Genomic DNA, 12006 nt, shown 5'->3' with positions numbered 1-12006 from the left:
ATAAAAACTTTTGGGGAGGCATCAATCACTCGTGTGTTTTCTCTACAGTCGCGGCTTACTGCATAGTGCTGTTAAAATTACAGTAAATATTTGTATGAAAAACACCTCAAGGTCATAAATATAAATCAATCCAATTAAAAAAACACTTAGTACAGCATGCGCCTCCTTGCAGCGGCATATTCTTTCGCCGCTACGTAAACCATTCATAACCTTGAAAATCACGTATGTCGAGACCGAGGACCCCTGGTATCTCTTGATTCGAAAAGGATTCAAACCACATACAGTAAATAGAGCCGCAGTATACAAAGAGCCAAAACAAACTTTAACAGATGCGAACAGTCACCAAAATACACACACTACATGTCACACTAATAAACACCTTATATATAATATAATACCTCATTTTCTCAGTAAAGCCACACATCTCTTGCCTGGATGAGATTTTTTTTTTTTTTTTTTTCATTGCTTTTCGCAGAAAGAGAGCGTCCACTTAAACTGCAAATAAATCATTATGCTACCCTTGATTCCATTTGGATGATAATCGAGAGTAAAACATGGTCTTAAACGATTATCTTGGTAACTCAAAAATCATTCATTGTCAGGCAGCAACAACAGGAGATTATTTCAGTGGAGCACACACGATGCATTGGGCAAGCCTATAAAGCGGCAACATTTCTCACAAAATAAATGCGAGAGAATGAGTTGAGGCCTTGTTTGGCCTTACGCAGCCATATGTTTGTTTATACATGTGCATTCAAAGTGTTAAGACTGATTACATGCGATTCGTCCGTTCGGACTGCCCTGTAGGAAGCCATCTGCCATCCCATATGGTCACCTAGCAACTAAACTACAACCGGGCCGGCCGAGGTTAGAGCGAGTGGTGCATATTTTGTTATCAAAACGTATACGTGAATGTGCCGCTCATCATCAAAATCATCATGATAAAAGGCAACAAAGATGACAAACAATGACCAACATCCTGCGGACACTATTTGATCACATAACACAAACAAAAGACAAAAAAGCTTTAGTGCCATTATTCACAAACAATTTGAAATGACTGCGAGAAAGGGCACATTCCTTAAATAAAAGTTTTTCATTTGAAGAGAATCAACATGGTGCCGGCTCTTTGATTGGAAGGGAGCTTAGTCGATCGACAACGTTACCTGGAGACAGGCCAGCAGCCAGTCACAGGCCGGGACCTGAGGAACCTTGTCTAAACTACAAACTGGGGACTCAATTATCTGTAACAGAGAGGAACCAGTGTACAGTAGGGGGGTCACAGATATGACGCATACGGGTTAGAACATCTGGAGACCGATTCCGAGATTCAATATATCCTCAAATAACTTAATAGGCTCCATACTCCCATTAGTAGTCCTACTGGTCTTAATTAGCTCTAAGTGTATCAGTTCACAAATGCTATTGTTCGCAAAGGGACATTAAATAGATGTTGTAGGTGTCCATGTTTATGTTCCGGAAAGCTCTGGAACATATTTGTTTATCTGCATTTCTCCATAACAGTCCTTTACATTTTGTGTTTCACTTACTAATTGTAATATACTGGTAACATTGTTTATAGTAAAGGACATATAAACAACTAATATACCTGGCCACTATTTGCTGAAATAGAGTACAGTGGGCCACGGTTGTTGTCCTGAGTGAAAAGCCGCAATATTGAGAGACCATATAAAAACATTTGTTGTAGTTTTACCCCTTCCACATACTTTAAAAAGTCTTATTTGTTTTAGACAGATTGTAAATATATTTGAATACACACCAAAAATTCCAAGCATAAAATGTCTCGAAAATATCCTGTGGCTTTCCTTTCCCAGAAGTGGGGGCATTATAGCAAGTAAGCATAATGTAAAAACGGCATTACAAACTATTGTTTCGGATGAACCGCGGTATAGCGGAGGAACTCTGTATAAGAGAAATAGGAAAGTTTTGTTGGAAAATAAAAGTCAAGTTATTTCTTTTTCCACCAAGCCCAAAATCCAGAATGCACGCACTGATAAAAGAGATTGTAAATTAAACCAAAGAATGGCAAAATGTCTGATACGCTAAGTGAGTCTGACTGTTAAAATTTGAGGCAAAACAATACTGGCTTCCACTACTGAAGAGGGTGCACTGCTAACCATCAGCCTACAAATCAATCTGCGATTCGACGTTCCGGGAAAACCAAAAAAGAGTCAAAGAGCTGACACGGTATCTTTGCTCTAGCGTAAGCAATGGTGTCATATTTTATTTTTAGTCATTCTGACTATTTTAAGGCAGTAAGGTGTCGTGAAAACAGAGTTGGCAGTTACCTGGGAGCCTCCAGCGATGGGGATGACGCACGTGAGAAGATTTCCAATGACCGTCTCCAAGGGAACAGTAAGGCCATCTACGTGGACGGTGTAGACCAATGCCAGGCAGTTCTGCACAGTATGCATCAGAAATAAAACTAAGACTCCTGTGTCACTATATACAATGTCATTTGTTTAAAAGGGTAGTGTTTTGTATTGTTTCAAGGAGCGTAGGGATGGAGCGCCACAGAGAGGTAAACTGGGACCAATTTGAGATTTGAAAACAAATTGCAGAATCTTAAAAAAATAATAATCCAAAGTGTACGGGCAGCCGGTGGAGGGAAGTTAGAATAGGAGTTATGTGCTCCCTCTTAGGTGATCCAGTTAAGACGAGAGCGGCAGCATTTTCAACCAAGTGGAGACGATTGAGGGAGGACTGGCTGACTCCAAAATAAAATGCATTACAGCAATCCAGGTCCTCCCGGTGCATAACAGTCCACTTTTCAAACTGGCATTAAAACCCATTTTTATTCCTTGGCATTCAACACAGCATGAGACTGGAGCCCTTATTTGAGTGCCTTATTTGTTAACTTTGTTACTGTTTTATTGTTTTTTATTGTTGTTAAATCATCGTGTTTTATGCACTTTGTTTCAGCTGTAGTAGTTTTTAAATTGCTCTGTAAATAAATTGTGCTGAGGTATTAAAGAAACTATGATAACGAAACATATGGTCAACCAATATTACTAAAACAGTTGATTCAAGATGCCTCTAGTAATGACTGATGGTATTTAATGCTATACTTATTAAAAATCTGTATACCATCAAAACATTTTTGTTTTTAGCCAAGATTAAATGCATCCTACCCTGAAAACATCAGTGTAGTCCAACCGAGACACCAGCACAAGACTCTTGGGGGCAAAGACCTGAGCTGGTTGGACGATAGTTGACTCCTCGTCCACCTCATCCACTTCACCTGCCCGCGTCTTCTGCAACTCAACGCAAAGGAAATTGATATTAAAAATGGTGACTTTGCTCACGTGGTTGAACCTCAAACATTGAACAACACCACATTCCTAAATAAACTCTCTTACCTGCGGGTTGTCCTGGCCCTCCCAGAATGTGAAGCAGGCACAGTAGTGACGCTCGGAGTTGATGTCGGTCAAAACTGCAACGAAGAAGGAGGCGGGCTGACGCTCCGGGACCAGCTGCCAACCGCTCGGCTGGCAGAACTGCGTGAGGGGATAAAATGAAGGACAACAAAGTAAGTGGCTCACTTTCAAACAGTGGAAATGCATTTAAAAGAATACTTCTGTTTCTTAAGTGCACTTAAAAGACCAACCACGGAATGGCTGACTGATGTATATTATGTTTTTATACAATACAGTGCAATTTTTTCTTTATTAAAAACATTAAAAAATTTGTCTTTTAGGAGCTGAAACTTATTCACAAGCTTGATCACGGGATGAATTGAAGTCGTAAGCTGCTTTTGTGCTGCTTTTGTCCAAGGTGTATCACGGCCAATATTTTTGTTAAGTAGCTTGACATTTGGGGAAATACAGAATTTTACGGACAACTGTTTTCATGCTACAAAAACAACATATCCCCGACTGCAACCGTTTTTCTTTCTGGACTACGAGGGTCGGGGTTTGTCATTGTCAAGCGACCAAGAGGCTACACGGAGCCACTGTCGTGTCAAACGTTAAGCAGAATTGCAGTGTTGTTGGATGCACAGATTAAAACATTATTACATAAAATATTTCACTTTACATTACTTCCTGTAGGTACTGGAATTATAACAACATCTAAGTTTGAAGAATTTGGAACTTTAACAGTTGGTCATAAAAATGATCCATCGTGCAATATCGCAGACATTGATAGAGCTGAGTGTCCTTCCTGTTCTGGCCATTACAGGAGAGGAACGTGCGTCTTCAGATGTTCACTCACCAGCTCTACGCCTTGTGGGAACGGGCTGTCCTCCCAGTCTTTCTCAGGAAACCGCTGGAGAATGCGACCTTGACCCTCACCTTCGCCTTCCACTACAGGGGAAAGAAGAGGAAGCGATACAGAGGTCAGTCCTTGTTCAGACGATCGTTTGTTTTTTATTTATCAACCCATTCGTTTTCAAAGCCTCAAATGTTGAAATCAAATGGTTTTCAAAAATAAATTGTATATCAATGAAACAAATATGACTTACCCAGAGACAACACTGAAATTTTAAATTTTTATTCAAGAGGTGACTAAGGGAAGCAAGAAAATGAGACACTGCAGGAAAATGGAATGGTGTACAATTCCATAGCATCAAACACTGAGGCACAGTAATAGACTAAACGAACGTAACTGTTAAAATGATGCGGTGATGACAAATCTGTTTGACCGGTTTTTACACCACCCATTAGGCATTGACTCGATGCTGGAAATTGTTGTGCAAATAGAAACACGTCAATAACGAGTGCCGTGGAACAGCTGCATCAGACAATGGATTTAAATGGATTTCTGACACAACCAGACCAGCTATTCCCTTGTGTATACAGAATAGATATATACAGAGGTTCATTTCTACCACGATTTCGCCCCACCGCCGAGACGACGTGGGGTGGGGAGGAGAAAAAAATAATAATCCAGAGGAACCGTGGTGCACCGTGCTGCTGTGGTCTGCACTCGAGGTGGGACACATCAGCACGACAAAGGCAATTTGATAGACAGCTGAAAATTCCGTGGGGCTGGGCTTTCAGAGCCTTCAGAGACACACCCACAGCTTCTGAAAATTGAAAGAACATCTCACTTCTTGACCATTTGAAGCCTGATTGCAAATACTTGGCGATGACATTTTTTTATTCATTCTAATTTGGGAGACTTGATAACAATACTCTTCTCTGTGGTGTGTCAATTTTTTTGGTCACTTTAATGGGCCTTTAAACTCTTAAGTCAAAGCACTACTGTATATCATATGGTATAGTATCAATATGTAAAATTGGCATTTGCGGCTGCTGATTAATGAGGCCACGCTGGGGTCCGGCTCATGGAAGCGACACAATGGCACAAAACCGGCCAACTTATGTAACCGCCGCAAGCCAGTCTTTCAGTTTAGTTCTATCGGAAACCCGGCATGCGTCTAAATACAGTAGCGGCATTTATCTGTGTGTGGAGTATCGACTTCATCCTTCCCAATACAACGCACAGAAAAGCGTACAACAGACGATCCAATGTTCGGATAAATTATGATGTTTGAAAAACAACGGAGCTAGTGGGCCTGCTGGAGCGACAACAAACAATACACAAAGTAGGCCAGCCACTAAACCACACAACGCAATCCTCAAGTCATCCCCTCTCCCAAGTGAACTATTATTAAGTGAATACTCAAGGGACGGTTGCACCGGGACCATTATCAGAAACAATGATAGTCAAAGCACAAGCTTTACTTAACAATGAAATGTCACAAAAGGGTCACCGAATCATCAACACAAAGTCACCCCAAAAAACCCTCTCCACTCTGTCTGAGCTGTATTGAGGATATTTTACATTTGAGGATATATCTGAATCATCGATCCGACTGATCATTTATTTTATTTGCTGTCACTATCTTCGGAAATGTTATAGGAAGGAAACAATGAGTTTCCCTCGATTTCGACTCCACAAGCGCTTATGTTCCCTTTTCTCTCGTGTTATAAAATTGAAACAATAGCAGGGACCAACGAAATACAAAATTGAAACAATAGCAGGGACCAACGAAATATTACGGGTCTCGTCTCTCAGCTGAATCATTGTCTCACAATGTAAACACTGAAAACTGCGTCATTTCCCCACATATTCTAATTTAGTCGACGCCACATACTGAAAAAAGTGCAGGGTTGAGTTTTGATTGCCCTCCGTTGGTTGCTTTTGGCAGGTCAGTCTATCAATTTAGACTGACAAGCCCACACAACTGCGACCCACAGTTTGCACATCCTGGATGTTCAGAATGGCGCTGCTCCAATTAAATTCTGTAAACTCTGATGGCGGTAATATGCATTTCAAAACTGTCAACAGTCAAACTAAATCAACAAGATCACTGTCAGGTCGTGGTTTGGTGAAAATCCAAGTTTTCACACCCCATGAAATCTCATTTTGCCAACAATCTATATTTAGAACTCATCGTGAAAGAGGGGCTACAGTGTTTCAATAAACAGCACATAATTCACGAAAGGAAAAAAAAAAAAAAAAACCTCAAACACTGCTAGTAAACGGCAGCCACGGTGTTTCCCATTAATAGCCCAGACAGAGTGGCAGCTTGCCAGCAAACCATTGAGCTGTCATAGCAGAAAACTAGAGGCTAACAGTCCGCAATGGGCTTCATGCACACAGCAATTTTGCGTTCGTTGATAAGTGGCATGTGAACTTCCGGTCGGGATGTACACGCACGGAGACAAAAATTGCAGGATCGTCAAAGTTCAGTAGCTGCTGAAATGACAGAAAATCACCATGAGTGATACATTAGCTCTTGAATTGCCATAGTTGTCCAAGTAACGACAGAGCGATCAAAAGGATCAATACCTGATTTAATGAGCCATTCGCAGTTTCACTGAACATGTCCTTGTGTATTTAGCCTTGCATAATCTTTGAGCCAAGCGTGCGCTACTAGCAGGATCAACCATGGAGACTCCGGGGCCAGGAGGAAACGGCACTTGAGAAGCTTGGTACTTGCTGCTGCCGCTTCAACCGCATTCGCATGTGCACAGTTAGTAGTTCGTTCTTGCAGTTGATCATGGATGTGAATAGCCGTAGGCCTTAACTGAGAGGAAGATCTCCGCGGAAGGAGACATCCGATAGCCGAGGAGATGCACGGATGTTCGTGGCAGACGGCGACCATGGCAGAATGAAAGTTGTCCAAGACACCACAGCGTAGCAGACGACAAGAGCTAGCCGGCGAGCAAGCTGGCAGGCAGCGTGGATTCATGCATTTTACCGAACCAAGACGGGCGAAAAAACAACCTTGGTTCTAACTTTGGCCGCAGTACAGAGAGGGATCCTGGTCAAAATCAGCCATTTCATACTAAAAAGAAATACTTTTTGGGATGGAGAAGCGGCAGTCAAAACACACCAGCGTACTCTCTTTATGATTCAATAGATAGATTTCAAATAATCAAATTGAACTTTTTTTATGAGTTGAACTATGACATCTCTTTATTTCAGAATGGTACAAGGAATAACGATTCGATTATGATTCAGAATTCATTCGTTATTGTCAACACGAACAATGAATCGGGATTTAAAAGGGCGAGTCCGAGCCCGAGTGGAAACCAACCAAAGGTTTTGGAGAAGTCCCACAAATACTTGTAGGTAGCACTGACATCATGTGTTACGTCTGCAAACGCTGCAAGGTTTTACAACTTCCACTGGTTTCTTTGGGAAAAATGGAGCTCAAGTTCCATTCAACTTATTTCCTCAAATGACTTGAGTCTTGACCAGGCTGCTAAATTAAGGCCACAATTACACATACATACATAATTTTTAAAGACAAACGTCAGAAAATGCAGGTAGACTATGACTAATTAAGCAACCAGACTATACAAAATAAAAATGCAATATCACTTGAAATAACGTGTTATGTGGTATTACGGTACATAATGATCAACTGTCACATCAATACCTATGATAGAATCCTTTCATCATCCAATTTATTGCTGTTATCGAGAAACAAAATTCATATGAACCAGATTAGCACTCATCTTATTGGTGGGACTCGCCACAACTGTACCAGTTTCTCACGCAACCCGTTTGGTTAAATTGATTGGCCGCCACTGGTCTAGACAGTGCAGCACACTCTCATTTTCATGAATTGAAAACTGTGTTTGTGTTCTTTTGTCCGTGGAAGACTGGAGTTTTCCCAGCGTGGAGACACAAGGCACAATCACGGTATTCAGTTCAGCTATCAGTGGGCATGTTTAGGAAGTGCCTTTCCTCGACGGCTGAAGTCTTTGGAATCACCAAGATCGAGCAAAATTTGTCATCATCATTCAACCGGGTGGTGAGGCAACCCAATAGAATAAGTGTCTGGGGAAGTGGATAGACAGCTGGACTGTGTGTATATCAGAGCCCACATGACTCCACACGCAGATGACTAATAGCAGACAAACTCTGACACAGGATGGGGACTGGTCGTGTGATCGCTGAGCAATAGTCGTCAGTTGAAAGGATTGTGTAGCTCATTCTGTGCAATGTGTGTGACTTGACTGTCTGAACCCAGACCGCAACTTCTGGTTTCGAGGGCTTCAAAACCACAGTGACGCGACAATAGACAGTTTCCATGGCGACTCTTTTGAGGATTGCATGTTGAATGTGTGCAGGGATCCGAACGCGTGTACAAAATGAGGTGGAAAGCCTAACTGAAAGCAAATGTGCACTGCTTGGATGCAATCGTGCAGTCTAAAGAAGAACAATATGGCATCAGCTCTGGGAAGCTGAGCTACATCCATGCAAAAGCAACTCTAACGAGCAGCCTTGTGCTGCCAAATACGACACTGGAATCGAAAGAGGAGTTCTGAACACCCTACACTTCCATCGATCAAAGACAATTAGTGAAATGCTTACAATAAACATAAATATTAGAGATGCTCCAATCCCGACACCAGTATCAGTGCCAACGCTGCTTCACAAGCCGTTCCAGCAAGAACTGAGTTTCGAGCATCTTTTTTAACTATATTTGGTTCAAATTAAACACATTTCCATCACAATTGTAAGACATAATGGCTTTATTAATTATCATCACTAAATATTGGTGAGTACTTGTCCTCAGGCAAAAGAAAAAGTGGGAGGCTACCAGTGCATCCCAAATAAATGTATACAAATAAAGAATTCTTCCATGATCCATACAACATCCCTCCCTCAACAAATAGCCATTATTTTGTTAAATAATTCCATTTTGAAATCTTAATAAAAACACTTGGTTGCTTTGAGGTTGTCGTAATTCATGCAGAAGTGAAGTTAAGGGATCCTGGTTGACTGAAATCAACACCCTCACGCCACTCGATGAAGATCTTTTGCCAATGTGTGATGATGGCAAGCAGTGCTGCTCCAGTGGTAAACCTCACTCCTTGACCCCTTCAGATATGCATGAAGAAATGACTGAAAACCCTAGAAGCACAGTGAGGCTCACATTTAGAAACCAAACGGATGGCAGCAGGAAAAAAATAATAAAAACTCCATCTCACAATATTGCCAACCAGGAGACAATGTAAAACAGTCTCTTTGTGCAAAAGCACTTCAGCACATCCTTCCTAACAAATGGACCCCTCCCCCTCTACCGGATCGACCAAAACAAAAAAGAAATGGTCTTTCAGGAGAGGAAAGACTAAACGCAGAAACAGCAGGACTGGACTGCAAGGGTTACTTACATACTTTCACACCATAGTTCATTCAAGGATTTGCGAATTTGGAATTCGATTAAAACAGACATCAGAGCTTGCGCTACCAGGTCCTGATTATTAATAACGTGAGTGTGGCTTTCTGAGAGCGTCCTTCCCTTCTAATGGAGGATGTTTCTAAGTGTTTCGTGATGGGTAGCAGGGAATGAATTAGCTAAGCGGTTATTCAAATTGAACAACAGGAGTTGTTGTCTTAATTCAACCCGCTCCTTGAGAAAAAAATATGTAGTCAGAGCTTTGAAAAACACAGCCGCGTTAAAAAAAAAAAAAAAAAAAAAAAAAAAAAAAAAAGAAAAAAAATCTCGAAACACTGGGAATGACCCTTAATATTCATTCTGATCGTATGACATATTACAGTGCCAAATAGTTTTAATAATGCAGCTCTGCAGAGGACACCAACCAGACTTATGTGATCACATTTCCCTGACTTCAAATCATCCAAAGGGGACTGTATATCTGAATAATTTAAAAATAAAAATCTATGGAGCTGTTTAGGGGTAAGGGGAATAATCTTCAGATAGTTCTATTGTAAATAAAGTACAACAACATCTAACTAGAACCTATGAGTAAATTCGGATCCGTTTGATCAGAATTTAATCCATGAGATTAGAAATCCGCCCAGTGGGGGGGGAAGACTGGCAGACAGATTTGATGTAGAGGCCATTTAAAATTTCCAATCTATAATCTTCCGTCAGATAAGTAAATAAATCCCATGACTAACCATGTGAACTGTAGTCATGAGACTAAAAACAGTAAGACTGAGTCAGTAAGACTGAGTCATTGTAGTAGAAAACTACCAGCTAAAAAAATCCCTTACAAAATTTGAGAAAAAGTATCTTTGATCAAATAAGATCAAGGTTTTGACTCAAAACTTAACCGTAGTTCGTTCGGAGGTACTTACAAAGCCGTTTGAATAACCTGTGTGCAATGGCAATGCTTCGACCATAATTTGGAGGAAAACGTCACTGTTCAAGACCTCCGAAGCACTATAAAGAATGCGGTGTTGCCTCACAAAACTGCAAAAATGTTTCAACAGGCATTTCGGTTTTACTGCATGCCTCTACGCTGACTCCCCAGTGGATCACAGCACTGGGTGGAATCAATGAATAGGAGGGGCTGTCTTTTTTAACCAAGACCATAAAGTTGGCCAGAACATACCCTGACAACCCCACTCGCTATCTTCAAATCCAAAACCGCCTTGGACGCGCCACATTCATCCCTTGGGGACCCGAACGACCCTTGAGCGCCAAAAGACTTAACCAGCGCACTACTGACTCAGCCTTTGTCTAAAGAGGAGTTAAAGAAATTCTTTAGATTCCAGGGAAGCCATCAACACCAGAGGGGGGGCATCCCCAACAACACCCCTTGGGCATAAAATTACACCCTATGTTTAGAGTATTTTTATGCTCCTCACAATTTCGGAGCACAAAACATCTTCAGTGCTAAGAAGCCATATTTAATGGGCAAAATGCATTCATTTAGAAAAGCATATTATGTATGACAAGAGAGACAGATGTAGTGCCACATATCAGCACCAAATTTAGCCTTCTGTAGAGCACTCAAAAAACCCAGTTTTAAATCAAATGGAAAAAATGACTACACAGAACTATGGAAATTGAATGATTCGACTTGAAATCTGACTGAAAATAAAAGGTAAAATAGTCCGGAAATCCCTCCAAAAATCAATCGTTCCAAGTCAGAATTTTTTCAAGTGCTTGTTGGCAGTGTTTTTTATGAGCATGTAGAGTCTTACAAGGGTAATGGGGCAAAACATAATCTCAAACGGAAACTGAACATTAGTGGCAAAACTGTATATCAACCAAGTACATTTTACACCGTGTTGTTTACTTGTACAGTTAAATTCGATTAACTATGCTAAAATGTTAATCAAAACATACACGATTGTCAAGATTTACGATGACTTTTAATAACCCCTGGAGTCTGGAAAATGTTTTCAATAGCTAAACAAATCAAAGACCGAAAGCCTCCTTGGATTGTCCTAATGTTTTAGGTCCAAGGGTTCACTGAATTTAAAAGGTTTTGCATTGACTGTGTTAGTTCAGTGATTCTCAAAGTGTTGTTCGTGTACCACTAGTGGCCAGAGTCACTAGAGGTTTAGTACAACCTAGAAATAGTTGGGCTGGTGCTTTAAGAAGAATTCCCCTCACTCCGGGGGGGGGGGCACATCATGTTTTCTTAGCCACACACCCGCACATGCTCCAACACAACCTTTGCTTATAATTAGCACAATATGTGTCAGGCAACAGAGGCTGTCTCCAGGCCGCGGGTGCATGTGTGAAGACGACGTGGGAGGAAA

The 12006-nt window shown here is 41.1% G+C and overlaps 1 protein-coding gene across 1 annotated transcript in view; it reads right to left on the bottom strand.

Annotated features, from left to right (window-relative positions):
• Positions 1 to 12006, bottom strand: part of sbf1 (SET binding factor 1) — a 46211-nt gene that overhangs the window by 27400 nt on the left and 6805 nt on the right. The window contains exons 2-5 of the mRNA XM_061667258.1: positions 4234 to 4325; positions 3381 to 3518; positions 3153 to 3275; positions 2310 to 2420 (exon numbers count right to left, since the gene is read on the bottom strand). Of these exons, the coding sequence (XP_061523242.1) occupies positions 2310 to 2420; positions 3153 to 3275; positions 3381 to 3518; positions 4234 to 4325 (464 nt within the window). The remainder of the gene's footprint in view (positions 1 to 2309; positions 2421 to 3152; positions 3276 to 3380; positions 3519 to 4233; positions 4326 to 12006) is intronic.

Source organism: Phycodurus eques, chromosome 22 (assembly GCF_024500275.1).
Source record: "Phycodurus eques isolate BA_2022a chromosome 22, UOR_Pequ_1.1, whole genome shotgun sequence".
Taxonomy (NCBI): domain Eukaryota; kingdom Metazoa; phylum Chordata; class Actinopteri; order Syngnathiformes; family Syngnathidae; genus Phycodurus; species Phycodurus eques.
Note: the sequence above shows the minus strand (reverse complement) of the source record. Positions and strands in the feature narration are given on the sequence as shown.